The sequence below is a fragment of the Semicossyphus pulcher genome, unplaced genomic scaffold (genome assembly GCF_022749685.1).
Source record: "Semicossyphus pulcher isolate SPU_LCO1_2020_fin unplaced genomic scaffold, fSemPul1.0.p SCAF_1, whole genome shotgun sequence".
Taxonomy (NCBI): Eukaryota; Metazoa; Chordata; class Actinopteri; order Labriformes; family Labridae; genus Semicossyphus; species Semicossyphus pulcher.
In genome coordinates, this window is record NW_027211603.1 from 37,149,766 (window position 1) to 37,171,349 (window position 21,584).

The following is a 21,584-nucleotide window of genomic DNA, read 5'->3' on the forward strand; positions in this document are numbered from 1 at the left end:
CCTGACATTTATCCGACAGGTGTTCCTGCTAACAGCTTTAGAAGATGCCGTTAAAACATTTGATGGCCCAGGTTAATTGCTGGACAGCCCACTGACATTGAATGTACAGTATTTGTTTGCATGTACTGCCTGGCTTTTCCTTACACTGTTTTTGCCTGCATTGGGCTTGTCCAGCTCCCAGGTGGAGGTGGAGATGCTGCATTCTGTGGGGGTGAAGGGGGAAGCCCGTCCGAACTGTAGAGACTCCAGCAGGGTGGTCTTCCCCTGCCTGGGTGGACCGATCACAAGCATCTTCAGCAGCTTGAAAGGCTCGGCCTTTCGAAGGTGTGCCCGGAGGAAAGCCAGGACAGACCCAGGACCTGAAAAGCACAGCGTGACGCAAATTACGTGACCTATTAACAAAGCACATACATTGTCCATGCATAATTAAATAGTACTACACCTTTACAATAACTGACTGCTTTAGTTAATGTAAAGATGTGAAGATTTTATTTATCTAATATTTCTATTTTCCTTTTTACACACATTTTCTAACTGATGTCCGTAAATTAAGAAACAGGTCATGAGACACGGGCAGTCACATGATCAGATGGGTCGACAACAAACCTCCAGGTGAAACAAACTTATGTTATTAACCAGACTGTTTACAGGAAAACATCCAGCACTGGCTGCTTTCTTCGAGAGCTTGTGAGCTTTAATGATAAGACCATGGGAACACCCTTCTTCAGTACATCGAGCTGTATTAGCGACACGTTTCTTACTCTGTCGAAATGCTTCTTAGGGATGTCACCATGTTCAAACATTTCAGTCATTAAAGGTGAATTCTGCTGTTTTCAAATCTTGTCTTGTGTATTGTTGAGTTGGATCTCTTTCAACAGTCACACAAGTCACACAACAATTGAGTTCTTTTAGTGGACAAACTGTGAGGGTGCATTTGCACTGAAAGATTATGTTGCAGCTGGCTGCTGGCTGAAGTAATCTACTGGTGCAAAATGTTTCCATACTTTTTAGCCATGTAGAAAATACTAGGCCCACATTTAAGAATACCAGATCACCTGTATAGGTGTTCCTTCCTTTAGGTCTTCCGATGCAAGTGGTGTGGAAGAAAATCAATTGTGTTCATTCTGTGCGTCGATAACTTGAAGCAAAACATTTAAAACCTGTTTTTTTAGCCCAGCTTGCTTAGGACACGTCAGCCGAGGATGTTTTTCATACGTTCAGACAGTACCTTCTTTCCTTACATCTTGGGGCACGTTGGTGATGTTGAGGTCTTCGATGTCCAGCTGCCACAGGTTGGAGAGCTGGCCGAGCTCTGCTGGAAGCTCCCGGATGCCTGGATTACTGTTCTCAGAGCAGGAGAGACAACAGGGTCACCCATTCTTATCAAAGTTACATACCATCTCAATGTCATTTTTAATAACTTAACATAAATTCAACTTGGGTTTATTAAACTATTCAGAGCCTAAAGCCCATTTTAACAAGTTATGCATCTTAAGTCATTTTTGGCAGCGACAGGACGCTGTGGATCCACGACTTCCGGATGTGTGTCAGTGCGGAGCGATTTGCTGCTTGTTAGAAAACAGCTGCAGAGAGCAGCAGCAGGGCTGACCTCACAGCCAGCAGTGGTTCCCAGGAACTGAAGGATTCGAGGGGCCAACCCAAGAAGACTGATTCTTTTTCACTGTATTTGTTCTTTGCAGAAGTCAAACTAACCTTTGACCTCATACAGTGACATAATGTTTGAAACTGTTCCTGAGTTTCCAAAAAAACAAAAAACAAAAAACAAAAAAAACAATATATGTTACTACAGCAGCTTCCTGCTCTGAGGGTCCTTTCAAATCCTCAAGGAATCTGCTGGTGCAGGAAACTAAACGAGATAATAAGAGATAATATGGACGGATAAGTGGTTTGTAGGGCTGTGAATTGTTCTCTGTCAGTCTACCTGTCAGACATTGCTGAGCTTAGGCTAACAGCCCAGCTCTGGAAACTCTGACTTTTCTAGAAGAAGAATCTGACTCGACGATTGCAGAGAGGGACAGCATGCAGGAGGAGGACAGACAGGCACACAGACAGACAGACAGACAGACAGACAGACAGACAGACAGAGGGACAGACAGGCAGACTCACTTGGAGAGGTAGAGCTCAGTGAGGCTGTGCAGACCACACACAGATTGGGGAACGCACTCCAGCTGGTTGTCATTCAAGTAAAGCACTTCCAGGGACTCCCGGAGAACCATGGGAAACTCTATGGGACACACTGTCGGGACAGAGCCATGCAGAGAGTCACAGGATGGAAACACACATACAGCGTGTCACGCTGTGGATAACAGGGCTGGCCCACGTAGTGCAACAAACCGATAGCAGGAGAAGAGTCGACACGTCGTCATTGCTTTGTTAGTCGCAGGAAGCTGCATCTCGTCTGTTGTCAGATCTATGTGCACTGTGATGCTTGTGTCTAAATGCTGACCCTAAAGTTACCAAGCTCTCCTACAGGTGCACCTGCTTATTCACCCGGGGTAACCAGGTCAACATTATTCATGTCTCCCAAAACATGATAAAGAATCCTATTCAATGCACAAAGACCCCTCAGCCCTTACTCCTCAAACAAATGCACAACCTTTCAACTTTTCTGACTACCTCTGATGTAAACACGCCCCAGCTGTAACTAAAGTCAGGTGACAAGGTAGAAAGACAAACAAACAACGCAGGACATTCAAACAGGAGACCAGGCTTCGAGCCCCGTGTGAAACAAAAAGTCAAAACTCCATGATGTGTTTCTTTCTTTAGCCTGAAGCGAAACAAACAGAAACACCTCAAACTGTTTGGGAACAACAAGCAGAAATGTAGCTCAGCGTAAGTTCAAGCAGGAAGACTGTTTCATACATTCATGTCACATTCTCTCTCCCCATCTCTGTCCTTCCTGTCTGGTTGGTTTAGCACTTAACATAGTAAACGTCCATAATCAGCTGATCACCAGATTTAGCCTGGTCTTCTGTCGTCCAATCATCCTGCTGCTGTCGAATTTTAAAGCTGTTCTCCTCTCCGCTGTCAGTTTGTCGTTTCAGCTCGATCTTTGTGACCCTCCTCCACCCCAGTCACCGCCAATCCATCTCATGAGGGTCCAAGTGCAGCTCCTCAGCTCATCCTGCATCCTTTCTTCACCACCACAACCACCACCAGTGTCTGGACTCCATCTGGCGTATCCTATCCTGCTCACGGCCTCACTACCCCTTTAAGTACATGAAGACGCCACGACGGGGTCTGATCGCCACAGACTTTGCACATGAAGTCTCCCCTAAATGAAACGTTATAACAGTTTCAAACTTAGAGTTGAATCTAATTTAACTGTCCCGCTCCTTCAGGTAAGGTGGCCGTGTGAGTAGCATATGTGTTTGAGGTGGTCTGGGCTGCGTTTGTCATGGAAACGACCAGTTACTCACACTGCAAGTGGATTATGGATGTGTTTGATACTTTTGGGACAAACAAGCAAGAAAAAAACTAGCCTTCCACTGAATTGGACTCTTGGCAGGATGCATTTCACGGAAAGAGCATGTATACATGGGGCCACCCTGTGTTGTAATATAACAATCAGTGACCTTAAGTGCTCAATCTCAGATGTTTTGCAAGGTCAGCAACAATCACCACCTTTCAAAGAGAACGCTGGAAAAATAGCAGAAACAATGTGTTGTTCTGACCCGTCTGAATCACAAAGTCCACATTATAAGCAGCATGGAGGAACTCTGCAGACTGGTGTTTATTTGTATGTGAAGCAGATGTACCTGGGTCAGGGTCCCTCCTGTTCCACGTAGTCAGGAAGGCCAGCCTCCTGGATTTGGGCCCCTCCTCTGTTCTAAAGACACAAAGTGAAATACTGTAACAAGTCACTCGCCTTCATCTGCACACTGTGCTGACAGCCCGCTGTATTAGCCTAATAGCTTTCAAAGCATAAAGTTAGAAAGACAAGAACTCTGATAAAGCCCAGTGACAGACAGTCATTGCTGTTCAGTGGAAACTTGCAACACAAGTTTGCAGTTTAAAAAAACTAACGATATCATGGTAGTCTGAGAAGGCATAATTTCTACTTAAACCCCAAACTGCATACTACTGTTACACTACTAGTGCATACATTTTGACATGTTAAGACCATCATTCTGGATCAGCAGCTCCACTATTTGGATCAAGCAGTCGTGAAATTTGAGGTGAGCCAAGTCAGTTCTCTTCAGCAGTTCCTTTAACGTAAACATATACATATATACCCCAATTACATCCAAACTGTGCAACATGATGCTGAGTTTATTTCTAAACTTCTTATCCGTCTCAAACATGCAGGCACGCTGGAAGTCAGTCATAGCTGGGGGTGCTGAGAGAAAGTCAGTCTATATGATGTAATACGTATGCTGCCCAATTTTTTATATATTTTGATCAATTGAAGTTTTAAAGATTATTTATATCTTATACAAATCGACAGCATTTTATACTGAGTGTTTTAGCGTTTTCTTCTCTGCAACACATCAGACTTGACCATGTTTCACAGCACTCACTAAAACAAAAACAAACTAAAAGAAAAATCAGAAGAAGGATGACAGATGTAGCCTGTTCCTCATACAGTAACACATGGCCAGTGAGGATATGTCATACAGGAGACGAGTGATCCGCATACTGTGTCATTCTGTCACTGGAAGACAGAAGTCTTCAGTGAAGTTACACACTTTCCTCTCTTTAGCTCCTTATGAACTCTGCAGTGACTAAACTATTTAGGTGCTACTGATAGTTAACAGCTAAAAAACTATGACACGGTCAAGTTACTTCACCTTTTTATTAGCTGATGGTGTGGGATGTGTGTGTGTCTCTGTGGACCTACTTGCCCAGCTTGTTCCTGGAAAAGTCGAGGGTCCTGACCTGAGAGCACTTCCACTTAATGGGGGCTGGGAGTGTCGCAATGTGATTCCCACACAATCTCAGTGAGACCAGAGCCTGGTGGGAGGAGGGGTGAGATACTGTAAACCACACATTCACTATTTACTCCCAAGGAATTCAGACAATCAGCTCACTCTGTCATTGGTCAGCTTCCCTAATCAGAGATAAGAACAGAGTTATTTATGGTTGTAGCAGATTTAAAGGGGATACTGTATGTTTAAACCTTTTTCAAATCTTTGTGTTTAGATGACAAATAGTTATAAAAAGTTTTGGAATTGCTCCAGTAGATTGCTTCATCCTGCAGCCCTATTGAAGTATGTCCACTAAAAGTTCTTGTGACCTTTTAGTTCAAGAGGAAGATGATTTTTAAAACCAGAAACAGCCATTACGGAACAAAGCAATCGGACCTGTCATGTCCCCTGGTAGAAAACAGGAGTTCATGTTCTGCTGCCGCCTTGATCAGCTGGTTGTTTTTATTATTGTGTGCTGCACAAATATTGTGGTGGATCTAACTATTTAAAACAACAAACTCACAGAACACTACAAAGAAACTCACTATTAAGGCAGCAGGACACCTGAAACTCTCTGTTCTGTGACGTAAGATTACGCTTTTTGTCAATGGAGTTTGGTGGCTTTGAGTGTGTGTGTGTGTGTGTGTGTGTGTGTGAGTGTGTAAGTGAGAGCCTTCTACACAGCGCCAGTGCCACCTGGAGCCCACTTAGCAGAACACACACAGGAGTCGGACTACTTCTGACGACCAGCTACTCTCCACTCGCAGCAGCACACCCACAGATCCAGGTGATGGTTCCTACCTCCAGTTCAAAGAGATACGCTGGCAGCTCTGTCAGGCTGTTGTCAGAAAAATCCACCTCCTGCAGCTGAGTCCTCCAGAAGATGGAGAAGGTGTCTGGAATACTTTCGATCACATTGGAGGAAGCTTTGCATTGCTTCTGCAGAGGAGGAGAAACAGGAAAATCCTTTAATGTCTGATAATCCACAACAACAAAAACAGGAGGACAAACGTTCATGTTAAATGTAACGTTAGATTTAATATGTCAGATCATATCTTTATATCAATATTAAGATATGAAGTTAATGCAGTGATAGTTGCCACAGTATTAATTGAGTCCACACAGACCGTCTCTACTTTATCTTTCCTCTGATGTTTTTTGACTGTGTGCTTATTGTTGAGGAGGAGCACATAAAACCAACAGTGTGTCAGACCATCTCTCATTGCTCATACACACGCTAAAAACGTGGCATTATGTGGCGTTTATTACACCTCATACTTCCTTCTGTTTGACTTCGACCTGCTGTCGTCATGAGCCAAACGTTTTTGTCCCATCTAGTGGCGGCAAAAGCACATAACATAAATCTGTGTAGAAACAAGATGGCAGCCAGTGAAACTGCTGTATTTATGCTTGGTAACGTTTGTGGTGAGATGCTTAACAAATCTGACCAATGTTAGCACCATTTACCACACGCAACTGTGGTAATGGGCTACCTCAAGATTTAAGTATACTATTCACACTAATATTAATGAAAGAGGTCCACAGAGTAAAACCCAGATTATCAAACATGCTCTCTGTTGATTAAAAGATAAATAAGCTGTTACAATAAGCAGGAAGTGGATGCTTATTACCAGCGGACAGGCCCAGGCGTCAGGGAAGCAGCTCAGCTTGTTCCTGCACACGTTGAGGAAGCTCAGGGATTTCAAAGAATGCATGACGGACACGGGCAGACTGGTCAGGCAGTTATCAGACACATCCAGCTCCTCGAGCTTACGCAGACCGATCCAGTTCGTAGCTGACAGAACAGAAGAAAGACACAAATCTACCATGCACCATTTTACCTTTAAAGAGATACCAGATCGCCTTTATTAATCACAGTTTCCACAACGCACAATAAAAGCCTTGGTGTGCCATGAAGAGGTTCTGTCCACTTAAACACAAGAGGGTTTCTCATTTCTAATGAATACTGCATGTGTTGACTTTTTCATTCACAGTTTAATGCAGTAACTTTAACAGGGTGTCTCTGATCAGTCAGAGCCTCTAATGCAAGGCTGGTACCTTCTGCAGTTGAGGTTAATAGAGGGGAATACGGGTATCTTTGAATGTTGCACGCATACAGGCTGAGATGGAACATACTTGAAGGGATGTCAAACAGGACGCTGAGCTGGTTCTTGGCAGCAGAAAGTCTCTGGATGTGGGTGAGATGGAGGAGTCCAGGTGGTAATCTGGTGAGCTTGTTCTGAGAGAGGTTGACCTGCCGTAAACTGAACACAGAAGAGAGCGAAGCTGACACAAACCTCCATATGAGACAAGCAGCCATTAGTGAAATCATTGTTCACCACTTCAGCCCGATCGAGAGGACAGTTCAATATCGGTGTCATCTCTTTGTGTCAAGTAACAGAATTAACTGTTGACAGTTCACTGGAGATTTAGCACTCAGACTGGGAGCAATGGAGAGCTGTTTATTATCTGTGATTTGAAATAGTGAATTTGACACCGTGATTCAAGAACAGTCAGCATTTCACCGGGGCTCAGCATCACTAGAATCCCGTCCTAAAAGAGGAGTTCCTCGGGTGGACGGATCAGTAAATCACGGGCTAGCTTACAAAACATGAAAACGTAGAGGATGTAAATAAAGCGAGACAGTTTTGGAGCGTTATTGGACAGCGGCAGAAAAAGTCAAAGCATTAAAGCACAGTAAAGTAAACAAGTAAAAGTTGTCATGGTTTATTATACTATAATATTATTGGATTATTATCCTTTTATTGTCTGAATTAAGATGCAAGCAGCATAACCTGTTCTCTCTGATCAACAGTGACTCATCTGAATGTCGGTGTGTACCGTCTGGTAGTTTCATGTTATTTAAATACGCTCAGTAACAGGTTTGTAAAATCTTATTCTTCAGTGTAACCAGAACCTCTATCTGTCGGACTAAAGTACTGGAGTCAAAAGTACAATATTCCACCTGAAATAGTAGCAGTATAAAGATAAAGTTTTTCCCTACCTCTGGTAATTGTGCTTTTCTAAGCAAAGATAAGAGAAGACAGAATAGTGTTCACCCCAAAGGAAATTCTAAGACAGGGTAAACATAAGCGAGGATACTGACACTCTGATATACTGGCGTAGTGTGAAAATACATTAATCTTAGCTGCATTGAGAACACCTCCTGCTGTGTACCTGGAGCAGATGACCTCCTGGGAGCTGTGGGCACCCGGCAGCTCTTTGAGCAGGTTGTTAGAAAGATCTAGAGTGTTGAGGTGGATGAGACCCCAGGGCACCACGGAGGGGAGAGCAGCCAGGCTGTTGGACGACAGATCCAGGTGGGTGATACTCAAGGAGACATCCATGAACCAGTCCAGCTCCAACCAGGGCAACTGCAGGCCACTCCAACACACACTCACAGCCTGCACATGCACGTACGCACACACACAGACAAAGTCAGACTCTTACTACACGTACTGACAGGAAAGTTTATAGTAGCAGCCCCATTCAAGTGTAGACATGTTGAAGGATTTCTATGGAGCCAGGAAGACTAAATGCACCAAGAAGGATTCAAGAAGGATATATTTTACGATTTATACATAAATTACTCTCCAAGAAAATAGTTTTAAATGTACACAAAAATATTTGTCCTATATAAATGTAAAAAAAAATCCACATATAATAAATAAGATTCACAAATGTATTTCTGACGCACACGTAAATACATCTTGTTTTAAATATGTGTAATGAAAATCCACAAACATATGTATTTAAATGTATTTGCAATTTTTAATAAAAACATTTTTGGATGTTGTGACATTTACATACAAACTGTTTAACCTGCATTTACGAAGCGTTACTGGTTTGTGGACTTTAGTTTCACGGTAACAGGTTTCCTTTGAAACAAGCCTCACATGCGGAGTGCTTGGTGAGGTTTGCCCCATGGGGCTATGAAGAATGAAGTTACCCCAGTCTATTGTTAAGGTGATTTAAATGCTACAACCCCAACTTCAGCAGTTTGTCAACAAATTTAAAGTGAAATGCATCTGATGTATGTACATAGAAGCTATCTGCCCTGTAAGCTCATTTAGGCTGGGCATCTATTGATACTACCACATTGATATCAGAGTACAGACCCCTACCGATCTAAATGTCAATATATTTTAGCACTATTTAGTTGTTCATATTTTCTAGTATAACGTTATGATGGTAGCAGACAGTACAATGAGCTACAATCTAAGTGTACCTTCATAAATCAGTGATCACAAAAAAATTAAAATCATCTGTTTGAAGTTACAGTCAGGCGTGAGCTCTCCTGTAGGTTTAATCTTGGCAGCGCGACAATACCTGACCGAGCGAGCGACTGAGCGAGCGATCGACCGAGCGACCGACCAACATTTTTTTTAAGGGAGTCATTTTTATATAAATCGTAAAGTATATTTGTGAATCCTTGTGTGCACATGTATTCTTTTTGAGATCTGGCTCCATAGACTTCAGCCATTACATCCTGTGTCACAGGTCCTACAGAAGCAATTTCAAAACTGTTCTTTACTGTCATTTAGACACTAAAATAAGTAAAACTACATAAATGAATAAATAAGGCCCAGGTTCAAAAAGACCAGACTTCTATATTACTGATCACGAAAGCCTCAACATGTAAAGTTAATAGAAGTAAGAAAGAGGACTTGTGTTGATGTCCTTATAAGCAGTGTTTCATTCTGCAATAAAAAGCACACAGAGCAGAACACGGGGCGACGCACTGCCTTCAGTTTGAGACTCTCAATCTGAATAGGAAGGAGAAAGCATCCTGATAAATGGGGACGCTCTTCATTTATTGGTTCACAAACACATCATCATCATCATTGACCCCCTTTGTTTCTAAACACACACCAGCTCTCCGTCTGCGTTGGAGGTTTCGTGCAGTTTGAGTCTGAGGAGGTGTTTGCTGAAGGCTGGGTGGTCCATCAGGGTGTAAGAGGAGAATCCTGCCCCATTCTGCAGCAGGAAGTGAGCTATCTCTTCATTCCCTGCAACAAAAAACACACTACTCAGGGACTGTCACAGCACCATTACATGTTTCTAAAATGTGCTTTGCCTTACAGTTGTTCCACATCTGAAGTATTATAGTCTCAGAGTGGGGTATTTATTATGCATATTGTGATGTCATCCTGCACCTTCATCCAAACTCCTCTGAGTATAACACTTTGGTCAACCAGCAGTGTGTGTGTGTGTGTGTGCATGTGTGTGTGTGTGTGGGTTGCGTTGTTATGAAGGTGCTTGTTTGGTTCCCTGCCCAGCTGCTGCAGTAACACCCTTTGGATCACAAGAATTACACACAGAGCCAAATAACCTTTGGTCCAGGTAAGATCAAATAACATGCAAACTCACATTGATAGTTCAATGCATCTACATCCACAGCACAATGATATATAAAGGTGTATCTAATCAAAAACATTAATGCACTTAAGTATAGATTCAGTGTTGTGCATACTGTCTGTATAGGTGCGTTTTGACAGCAGGAACTTTCCCCAGGAGCTAGGAACCTTTTGAGGAGCTCTGTGCATTTCGACAGCAGGAACCAGGATCTAAACTTAGTTCCAGGGTAGTTGACTTACCCCCTGAAAAGTCCCTGCTCAGGGGGTAGTACTTTCCAAAGGTCCAGGAACTTTCAGGGCGGGGCCTGCAGTGCTGATCGTTTCTGATTCAGTTTTCTTTAACCCACTAGGGCTGCATGATATTGGAAAAAAACATAAAATATGTATTTGTTTTGCAATATTTATTTCAATATTAGAAAATACAGGAAATTGTTCCGGATTTACGCAGTGTGTTTTCATGTCCATATTTACATCTGACCATCATTTCTTATTATTTAGTACTTTTGAGTCTATTTTTCTTTAACATAACAAATCCTCCCTTTTACCAAAGACACCCTTATGAAACTGGATAGATAGTTCAGGTGGAGCAACACGTTTCTTTATAAAATAAACACAAATAGACCTGTGGGCTGCTGTTGTGTTATTTATACGGTATGTCATCAACCGTTTCTAACGGTGTTGAAATCTAAGTTTAATTAGCGAGATCTGCACCGTGACATTAACTTTATGAAAAGAAAACTTGCGTCTCCCCGGCATGTACGCTCCGTGAACCGTTTATGTAGTTCACGACCAATGACTGTATATATAGATGGACAACGCGTCTCCATCTGCTCCCATTGTACGTAATTGATGCCAAAATAGCCCCTGTGATAGGCGCTGCCATCTTGCGATGGTGACATCATATGGAGCCAGAGACTGTGCAGTAGAGATCGGCGAGTGAAGCGGCGGTTGCCACTTCCGCTAACCCAAACACACACTTAACTTAGCGAAAAAGCAGCAAGGATCCCGCACGCCGGCGTGTTTAACAGCAGAACAGCTTCTTGTGTTGGTCTGAGGTTAACGTTCACAGGTATGGAAACTTCACTGTAGTGATTGTTTTAGTTCCGTTTCTACTCACGGATCGTCCTCCGCTCTGCTCACCCGGAACTGATTGGCTGCAGGAGCCGAATTTGTCAACAGAGCTGTCAATCATCATTTTGACAGCATCAAATAACTAATTAAAAATAAACTTGTCAGAAAAATAAACACTTGGACGTAAATCAGCATAATAATAACTAACTATAATGACAGAAACCATGTTTGAGAAACATTTATCGGGCGTGTATTTTCATTTTATAGTTTGACTCATGTCCCAACTGTTAACATGGAGGAGGCGGGCTTTATGACCTATACTGCAGCCAGCCAGCAGGGGGTGCTCGAAATGTTTTGGCTTCACTTTTAGGGAGCTGTCATGTGGTCCATCTTTTTATACAGTCTATGTTCACGAGGCGGACCAGGGTTGCCAGATCCGCGGTTTTCCCGCTGAATTGGCCAACTTTTTAAGTGTTGCCGCGGGTGGAAATTTTTGTTCGCTGGTTGGGTAGACCTGTTTTGCATGCAAATTACATGAATGAAGGCCATCTATAAATAGAAATCCTTTTAGTATTATCTTAGATTAAATAATTTATTATATACCCAAATCCTACCAAACGGACTCCAGATCATTCAGCGCTACACATAATGGACATGGGACATGCATGTCCACATAACAAAGCCACAAACTCTACTTTGCCACACAGCTAGCAAACTTAAACTGCACATTACTATCCATTCGGTTCACTGTGTGCTGTCAGCTAGCCAGTTATTGTCAGCTGTGACACCTGCAGCGGAATCCGTTAACACGCCGGACAATTCAAGCTATCAACTCCGACCGGGGAGAAACATGACGCCCGGTAAGTGGGAAAAATACGGGAAGAAATACACAAGGGACTGGTAAAGTGAAAACGGAATCAAAGAATGGATAGGACGTTTAGCTGGAGACAATACAAAAGCTTTTTGTCGGGACTGTGCAACTGAGATCGCAGGGGGTGAGAGGAGTTGTCCATGATGGATGCCAGTTTTGATAGCATCCTCCTCTCACCCACCTCTATGACCGTCTGAGTTTAATTAATCTGTATTTTATAATGCATTTGGAAATGATAGCAATGCTGTTAGACTTTAAAAGCAGTGTATATGGTTTGACAGGAGTACATTTTGAGTTCTAGTATTGGGCTGGTTTTATTGGCCATTGGGCTGGTTTTGTCACACAGACCTGGCAACCCTGGCGCGGACGTGCCGCGGAGTGTTTACTCCTGCACACACAGCATGAGGTTGTGTGTGCCAACAGGAAGTAGGAGATGCAAGCTTTCGTGCTCAATCCATTTGCAATGCAATAAAGCACGATCAAACACAGCACAAGTTGAATCTCCTCCATGCTAGCAGGCTAACTGTAGGGTCGCACGAAGGATGATACCTTCTTCTTCAAACTGATTTAAAGGCAAATTACCGCCACCAATTGGACTGAAAGTGTAGTGCAGTTACTTTTACTGCTTCTCCATATGTCATTGATCTGATTTGCATAATCTTCCCGGGACTTTACGCCGCTGTGGAAACACAGACAACAATGGGCCACAGGAACCATTTAGTTCCTTGAAGAGAGGTTCCTGGAACTAAAAGTACCTGGAACTTTTGGTCGAAAAGCACCTTATGTGTGTTTGTCTGTGTTTCAACTGCAGGGACTTTCCCAGGGACCAGGAACTTTGTTTACACTGCAGAGACCAATGAAGCTCCGGAAACATTTTTTTTGACATGCACAAAGTCTCTGTTTTGAGGGCTGTAATTTCTCAAAGTAAAATCACTTTAGCATTTAGCTTTACAGTGCTGAACATTTGTGATTGGTAGAGCTGGATCAAATCCAGCAGTTTGTGGCTTTATATTGCATTACTGTGCTTATACACGTTTTCATATGTCAGCAGACTTATCAGCTTAATCTTCCAGATCTTTGGACCTTGGTAAAAACACAGAAAACAATGGACTGAAAGAACCTTTAGCTCCTTAAAAAGCCATTTCAGGACTAGAAGCTCTGGGTCACTGAAATAAAACTCAAATAACAGGTTCACAGCTGCTTAAATAAAATTACAGTCTTACAGTATGACTAGTTTAGGCCATCCCACACACCAGGGAATAGCATGGCATTAAACCATCTTACGGAGAAAACACTAGTGGTCCAAACATTTGGTCTGGAAAATGAAGACAACAAGGCTGCGACGAGGGTTGGAAAGAGCACATAACAAACAGGGGTGCTGTAATCCCACATCTCCTCATTAAACAACAGAACACAGAGTTGTGTTTTGTATGTGTACATTATTATTCTTTAGCATCCTAGTTTTATTTGCATGTAAAGAAGGTAAACACAGTGGACTGCCTGTCTAATGGAATTGTCCTCTAACAGAGCACTCTGCAGATTTATCATCATATGTGCCCTGCCGTCTTCAGATTCCTGCAGGGCTTCAGTAAAGTGCAGGAGAAGCTTTCATATAGCTTAAAGCAGCTGTGGACCTCACATACTGTAGCAAACAATCATGTAAGTAAGAAACATTTTAAAATGCATTTATTGGTTGGTTAAACTTTGCCCCCGTCATCCGGGTGGCAGCACATTACAGCTACGATGCAGAACCTTTGTCTCCTCCCTCTGGCAGGAGGATGAAAACACAAACTCTGTCACTGCGTCTCTTCTCTTCTTTCAGCACTCTAACAAGAGAAAACTACACCGATAGTATCCATGTTGGTCCTTGCTTTCATCGCTCTGTGTGTTTAACTGTATTTATTTTACTGTATTGCTGACTGAAATGCATCAGTAAGACGCACAGTAATGTTGCCACAAACACCAGATATAAAACTCAGGTAAATTGCTGTTATACAGTGAGATTTACCTGTCTATAAAAGGTGTAATAAGCCCTGTGTGAACTCGTCTGACTGTGCTGGATGTTCAATAATATGTAACAACATCTAAGCTCCAGCTTTAAGCCAATTACTTATCAGCATACAATGTTTGTTTTTGCTCATATATTTGCTCATTTACTAATTAAGCTTCCTCTCTTTGCAATCCTCAGTTCTCCGGTGCCTGATCCAGCTAGACCTGATGCAACCATTTTATCCATGCATTGGAATTTATGGTTTAAGACAACGTGTAGGAGCCATTTTGAGCGTGTGTGTTATGGTTGTGTTAAGTTGTAAATAGTTTGATGAATATGTTGTTATAATGACTTACTTTGACCATTAGGGTGTGTATTTGAGTTGGGTGATTGGTCACATGACTAGGTCATGTGTTTATAGGTCACAGGTGAATGGAAGTTAGTTGGTGTAGGTGGAGGGAACATACGGTTCTTACCGTAACACACAGACATAACCACAGGATCACAGCATCATTGGAGCATTGAACATTCATCATCAACTGGTAATCACCACTCATCTGTACTGCCATTGCAATAAACGGAAACATCACCCAAATGCAATATCAATCTGGACATTTATCATTTGGATACGCGTCAAGACCTGTTTTCATACACCTACGCATGGTGACTAACTGAAGGTTGGAACATTGGGTTGGATAGTCACTACAAAAGTAAGACCCTTTCCCCGAGGAAAGAAGACACTGAGGAGAACGCACGTGCGACGCTGAGGATCCAGCGGACAAAGACGCTGCTGGAAAGGAAAACGTTGGAATTACCATCACCACAGCACAGTGAGTCACCAAACCGCCGCCGCAGATCCACTGGCAAGGTAAGAGAGGCACCTATGGATAAGCCGAGCGGTGCTTTCCTCCTGCCCGACGTTTGGAACTGCTGCTGAGTCTTTGTGTGCCATTTTTGGTTTTATTGGAAAAGCCGCGGCATATTTATTAACTGTTATTGAAACAGTGGAACTGACTTGCTTGTGCGTGTGTTTTGTTGACATTGGATTCATTGGAATTTTGAATTAAAACCTCCGCTGTTTGGATTGTGTGCGCTTTAGTGTGTGACGCGCACACACACGTGGATGAACTCCGCTCATTTAAACATTGTTGACGGACAAACTGAAAATGGATAATGCTGATGCTTTTGAAAATGTTGCTGATGCTGACATTAATGTTGTTAATGTTGTTGATGTTGGAAATGTTTTTGCTGCTGATGCTGGAAATAATTACACTGATGAAAATGAGGGTAACACTGCAAAAAGTGAAACGGTAAAAAGGGAAAGGAAGATGACGGCAAAAGGCCGTGTATACATGTTTGATGTTCTTCAAAAAACCCGGAAATCCAAACTAACTCAACTCAAACAAATCAAACTGAAGGTGGACAACTTGCTCACTCTGAAAACAACATCTGAAACTGTGTCTGAGGTTGAAAATGCTTTAAAGGACTTCACCAAACTGTGCACTGAGGCTTCTGAGGCCCATTCTACATTCATGGAAATGTCTATGCCTCAGGATGAAATGAAAAAGCAACAACAATGGTTTGAACAACACTGTAAAAATAATGAAACATTCATATGTAAAACAAGGAAATGGCTATTGGATGCTGAAAAATCACATCATATGCTTTCAACAATGAACTCTGATGTAGGACCTGATGACAGTGTTTCAAATGTCTCCACAAATCACAAAACTCGCTCATCTGCCATATCTAAAACATCAAGTACCACTTCCTCAGCACGCATAAGAGCTAAAGCAGAAAAGGCAGCACTTCTTCAGCGCATGGCTGCTCTGGAGAGGAAGCACGCTTTGGAAACAGAAGAGGAAAATCTACGCCTGGAACAGGTCCGACTAAGAAGAAAAAAGGAACAACTTGCAATAGAAGCTGAGCTAGCAGCTACCAGCGCTAAGCTATCCGTATTGGAAATTAGCCAAGTGGGAAGTGCCAGTGGGGCAATGAATTCATACTGCAGCAAAGAAATGAGATCCAAGACGCATCATACCAACTTACCCCAGCCTCGACCACTATCACCACAGTCTCATTTAGCATCCCTTGGTGCACGACCCAAACAAAGTACACATGCACAAACTGGAGCACAACGACCGCTCCACCTGAACCCTCAACCTGAAACCTCAAGACAACAACCTCAAGTTTTAGGATTTTCTCAAAGGACGGAGAGAAACGACACAGCATTTAATAATGTTCATCAGGACCACATGAGCCATGATCCTCATACAACTTGTACCTCACGTGGATATACAGGACAAACCATCGACAACATCATTCGACGTCAAACTGAAATCACTGCTCAACCGGTTCAACAGCAACTTTCAGCATCTCTACCACCAAGAACCATACCAATATTCGATGGTGACCCATTACAATATGGTTTCTTCAGACGAGCTTTTGAGCAAGGCATCGAAACAAAAACACACCACAATCAGGATCGCCTTTATTATCTGGAACATTACACCCGAGGATATCCAAGAGAGCTGGTCAGGAGCTGCCTTCATATGCCAGAGGACATGGGTTATGAACGAGCAAAAACTCTTCTGAAAGAGCTCTTTGGGAACGAAATAAAAATTGCAGCAGCTTACATGGGAAAGGCACGAGGCTGGCCTGTAGTTAAGTCTGAGGATGTCGGCTCTCTGCAGGCCTTTTCATTGTTTTTGAGAGGCTGCTGTAACATGATGGAAAGTTTACAGCACATGGACGACATGAGTGTTCCATCTAATCTCAGAATCATTATTATGAAGTTGCCATATAAGCTGAGGGAAAAGTGGAGGACTGTTGCCTGTGAGCTACAGGAGCGCAGGGGCCACAGGGCCATGTTCCCTGACTCGGTGAACTTCATAGAACGACAGGTGAAAATTCTTTCTGACCCCTTATTTGGAAACATACAGGAAGCACAACCCAACACCTCTGTCAAACACAAAGCTATGCCAAAAGCTCTCGGGAAAGAGAAAGAAGTCATGCCACTGTAGCAGCTGTCAAAGCCTCTGAAGAAAGAGGGTCCACAGACCAGCAAAGTTTATAGTAATGAGTTCTCCTCAGACACAGCAAAAATACCAACATGCTGGATGTGCTGGTTTGGTTTTGCAGCATCCAACTTCAAGTAAACCACTTTCCACTCTAAAGTTCTTCTATATCACATCCAAACTATTACGTATTTCTTTTAAAATCGGTTTGAAAAGGAAAAACATTCAAGTGTGAATTTAGCCTCAAGTCTGTGGCAAATAAACGTGGCACAACTAGTTTGTTCTCCTCATACACAAACCTCACAGCTGAGCCGCTGAAAATAGCAGCAAACAACAAGAAAGTGCTAAGAAGCAGCGAACATTGGCGGCATGAAATCCATCATAAATAAGAAATAAATCTTAAAGTTGATAGGTCCCCATCGCCTACATTTAAAACACTTTCTATAAGTGAAGCAGCAAAATCAACATTTACAGGTAACTGTGCACTGATTACACAAACTGTCTGGAGAGTTTTCCTCTGCGTGTCTGCCTACCTGCTCGTGCAGCAGCGTACAGCGGCAGCCCGGTGATGACAGCAAATTCATCGCTGTGGATGGCGCAGTCCTTAGCATCAGCACCATAGCTTTGGACCAGCAGCCGGACCACATCCAGGTGACCCTGCTGGCAGGATGTGGCCAGCATCCAGTTCAGCAAGTCTCCCCTCAGACCTGGACCTGCAGGGACCAGAGACCCAACAGCAGTCAGGAACTCCCAACCAACACACAGACTGAAATACAGAGAGTCCTCAGTCCAACGGCCAATCTGGCACTTATTGTGGTATAGATTTTTAAGAAGTATTTTGTTGCCTTTATGTGTTAAAGGGTAATTCCTATTTTTACATATGATAGGGTGTAAATGACATACAGGTACAAGTCGGCAGCCATGAAACAGGCTGTAATGGCTGCAATGTGATCCTTTAGGCCAAAGAATGCCCACTTACACTATTACTGTTGACAGGTCAGATTGTTTTTTAAGTGCCTGAAAGCTTTACAGAAAGGATTGCCAGCCTAAGCTATGTACAAGAGTAATTTTTAAACTCTTTGTACGTAATAGTCGTTTAGAAATATGAAGAAAATTAGCCCAGATTTAATGTGGGAACTGACGTTTAACTTTCTCAAGATAACCTGGTGTGTGTATTATAGTCAGACTGTTTAACAAAACAATTCATTTATAACTTTGTTAAAATGCTTATATGAAGAAAATTTCATGAGGGCCCTCCCCACATGGTGATGACATTGCATCAGAGCCTACATGTGCTTTGGTAACCTTTAATGAAGAAAAGAAAGCAGATTAGATTTTTATAAAAGTAAACAAAGAGGTACTTTAAAAATGAACAGTGAACTTCAAAGCAGCAGAAGCACAGAAGTCCTGCCTTTTAGTTTGATTTAGTTCCAAACAAACTGAATCTTAAGAATCACTAAATACAACCCTCATCATGTTTCAAGAACCCGCCTGCATGTAACAGGAAGTCTCTTGCCCAAATCCACACCTTCACTCTGTCATGCAGATTTTCTTGTTGAAAATGTACAGTCCTCAGGTCCAAGCCGAGATACCCCGATGACAAATTGCTTGATGTTCATGATTTAATTATTGATTAATTATTGTTATTATCGCAGAGCTGTGAACGCTTAGCTGTGAACGTGGAGCCGTGAACGCGTAGCTGTGAATGCGTAGCTGTGAACGTGGAGCCGTGAACGCGTAGCTGTGAATGCGTAGCTGTGAATGCGTAGCTGTGAACGTGGAGCCGTGAACGCGTAGCTGTGAATGCGTAGCTGTGAATGCGTAGCTGTGAACGTGGAGCCGTGAACGCGTAGCTGTGAATGCGTAGCTGTGAATGCGTAGCTGTGAATGCGTAGCTGTGAACGTGGAGCCGTGAACGCGTAGCTGTGAATGCGTAGCTGTGAACGTGGAGCCGTGAATGCGTAGCTGTGAACGTGGAGCCGTGAAAGTGGCGATGTGAACGCGGGGCCGTGAACGTGGGGCCGTGAACGCCGGGCCGTGAACCCGGGGCCGTGAACGCGGGGCCGTGAACGCTGGGCCGTGAACGTGTGGCCGTGAATGTGGAGCTGTGAACGTGTAGCTGTGAACGTGTAGCTCTGAACGTGTAGCTCTGAACGCGGAGCTGTGAACGCGTGGCCGTGAACGCGGGGCCGTGAACGCGGGGCCGTGAACGCGGGGCCGTGAACGCGTGGCCGTGAACGCGGGGCCGTGAACGCGGGGCTGTGAACGCGGAGCTTGTGGAGCTGTGTGTTTTGCTCCTACCAGGCATGGAGTCCAGCAGCTCTCTGACCAGGCTGCTGTGGCCGCAGTAAGCTGCGAGGATGGCTGGGTTGCTGTTGGACGGCTGCTGGGGTACAGTGATGCGGGCTTCTTTAAGCAGGTAACACACACTCTGCAAATCATCATGCTGAGTGGCCACACACAGGAGACTAACCTACAAGAACACAAACACAAGAACATCTCTATTAAACAGCTTTAGTTTGCCTGATGTTGATCCAGGTGTTTTATTCTGAGTCTGTCAGTGTTAAGTTCATATTAAATGTTCTTTTCCTGCACACTACACCTGCTCAGCATCATTGCACACATTGATAAACTATAGGGGTCAGTGGAATAATCTCAGGCCTTGTTTAGACCTGGTATTAACATGCTCACTGGGTGATCTGATCAGAAGTTTACAGCTCTGACTACAGGTGTGGACACACCCAGGACACACAGGTCCAATCACGGTCCAAGGATATTTTTCTACTAAGTACATAAAACCTACATGTTGAATATTTTGTAGGCTGTGCATCATGTTCAGACAGACTCATACCGAATGGCTATGCCTTCGGGAGCAATTCAGGGTGTCTTACCCATGGACACTTCGACATGTGACTGTAGCAGTGAGGTATCAAACCACCAACCTTCTGATTGAGAGACGAACCGACTGTGCCACTGAGCCACAGCCGCCCTGCTGTGCAAGTCTCTTATAGCTGTTGAACCCTGTGGATGTAGTCTGAACTAAAGATTTAACAACCAAAGAGAACAGATTGCAGTATTTCACTGTTTTTCTGACACCGCTCATTATTCCCTGAGATGTTACAATACAGACACCAGTAATGACCAATATATCCGGTATCAGTGATGACACCAATCAATGCACCTGTATCGCTTGATACTCAAGTCTAAGTATCCAAATTGGTATTGGGAAGGAAAATCCAGCTTGTAAAATGCAGCTGGTCCAGGGAAAATTTCCCCAGGGGGACAATAAAAGTATATCTAATCTAATCACTAATTAGTCTCTGCTTTAAAGTAATGCACAACATTATTTAAAAGCATTTTTTAAAAACCTTTTAATCCCTCATTAATATACTGAAGGCCAGAGGAGTTTTCTGGTTTTGTCTTTAATCAATTATTAAAAATCAACAGCATGTATTTCACTTCAACATGCACTCACTTTAAAAAATCATGCACATTTATGTATTTTATTTATCTTCTTCAGTTTCATTTTTCTTTTAGTCTAATTCACTGATGACATCACGACTTCTAGCACACGATATATTATTGGCTAAATTTACTATCACTGTAAATGTAAATCATACATGTGGTATACACTGTATATAGACATGTATCCATGGACACAATGTATATAGACATGTATCCATTCACACAGTATTTAGACATTTATATATTCACACACTGTATACAACCTTCCACTCCATGCATATATTTCATATCGTCTTTACACCATTAGTAGTAAATGTAGTTTCCAGCATGCAGATCACAGCAGCAGAACACCAGCACTTGACAATCTGACAGTCACATATTTTTTGGCTGCACTCACCCCATCGATGCGGGGCACCCCCGCACTACACTCCACACAGCAGGCTTGTTGGATCAGCTCCCTGGCAGCCTCCTCCTCTCCGTCTTCATATGCTGCTTGGATGTTCTCCAGAGTGGGAGAAGGAACCAGAGGGGAGCCGTGCTCCGGACCTTTCATCAACGATTCCTTGGCCCCCATTTCCTCCGCCGGCCCTGACAGCACAGAAGACGGACACAGGGGGTCAAATGGGAGTTAAAAAAAGAGCATTTGTGAGGAGGAACGGGACCAGGCTGCAGGTTGAACACATTGTATAACTGTAGTCTTGATAGCAGCATATGCCCAGAACTAGGTCACCCTATTAAAGAATTCTCTCTCTGGTACAGCTGAGTGGATTAGTGCAAACTGTGAAACAGCGTCTGGCAGGTGGAATAAGCACTTGACACTGAACTCAGATCACACACTGGTATTTGTGTTTTAAGAACAAATACTACTGTTAAATGAGAATACAG

At 43.1% G+C, this 21,584-nt stretch overlaps 1 protein-coding gene across 1 annotated transcript in view; it reads right to left on the bottom strand.

Moving 5' to 3' along the window:
* Positions 1–21,584, bottom strand: part of lrrk1 (leucine-rich repeat kinase 1) — an 80,306-nt gene that overhangs the window by 44,208 nt on the left and 14,514 nt on the right. Inside the window, exons 3-15 of the mRNA XM_069682187.1 lie at positions 21,097–21,287; positions 19,536–19,707; positions 17,768–17,947; positions 9,801–9,937; positions 8,106–8,332; positions 7,065–7,192; positions 6,560–6,723; positions 5,730–5,867; positions 4,862–4,974; positions 3,780–3,850; positions 2,128–2,257; positions 1,229–1,341; positions 145–359 (exon numbers count right to left, since the gene is read on the bottom strand). Of these exons, the coding sequence (XP_069538288.1) occupies positions 145–359; positions 1,229–1,341; positions 2,128–2,257; positions 3,780–3,850; positions 4,862–4,974; positions 5,730–5,867; positions 6,560–6,723; positions 7,065–7,192; positions 8,106–8,332; positions 9,801–9,937; positions 17,768–17,947; positions 19,536–19,707; positions 21,097–21,287 (1,979 nt within the window). The remainder of the gene's footprint in view (positions 1–144; positions 360–1,228; positions 1,342–2,127; positions 2,258–3,779; positions 3,851–4,861; positions 4,975–5,729; positions 5,868–6,559; positions 6,724–7,064; positions 7,193–8,105; positions 8,333–9,800; positions 9,938–17,767; positions 17,948–19,535; positions 19,708–21,096; positions 21,288–21,584) is intronic.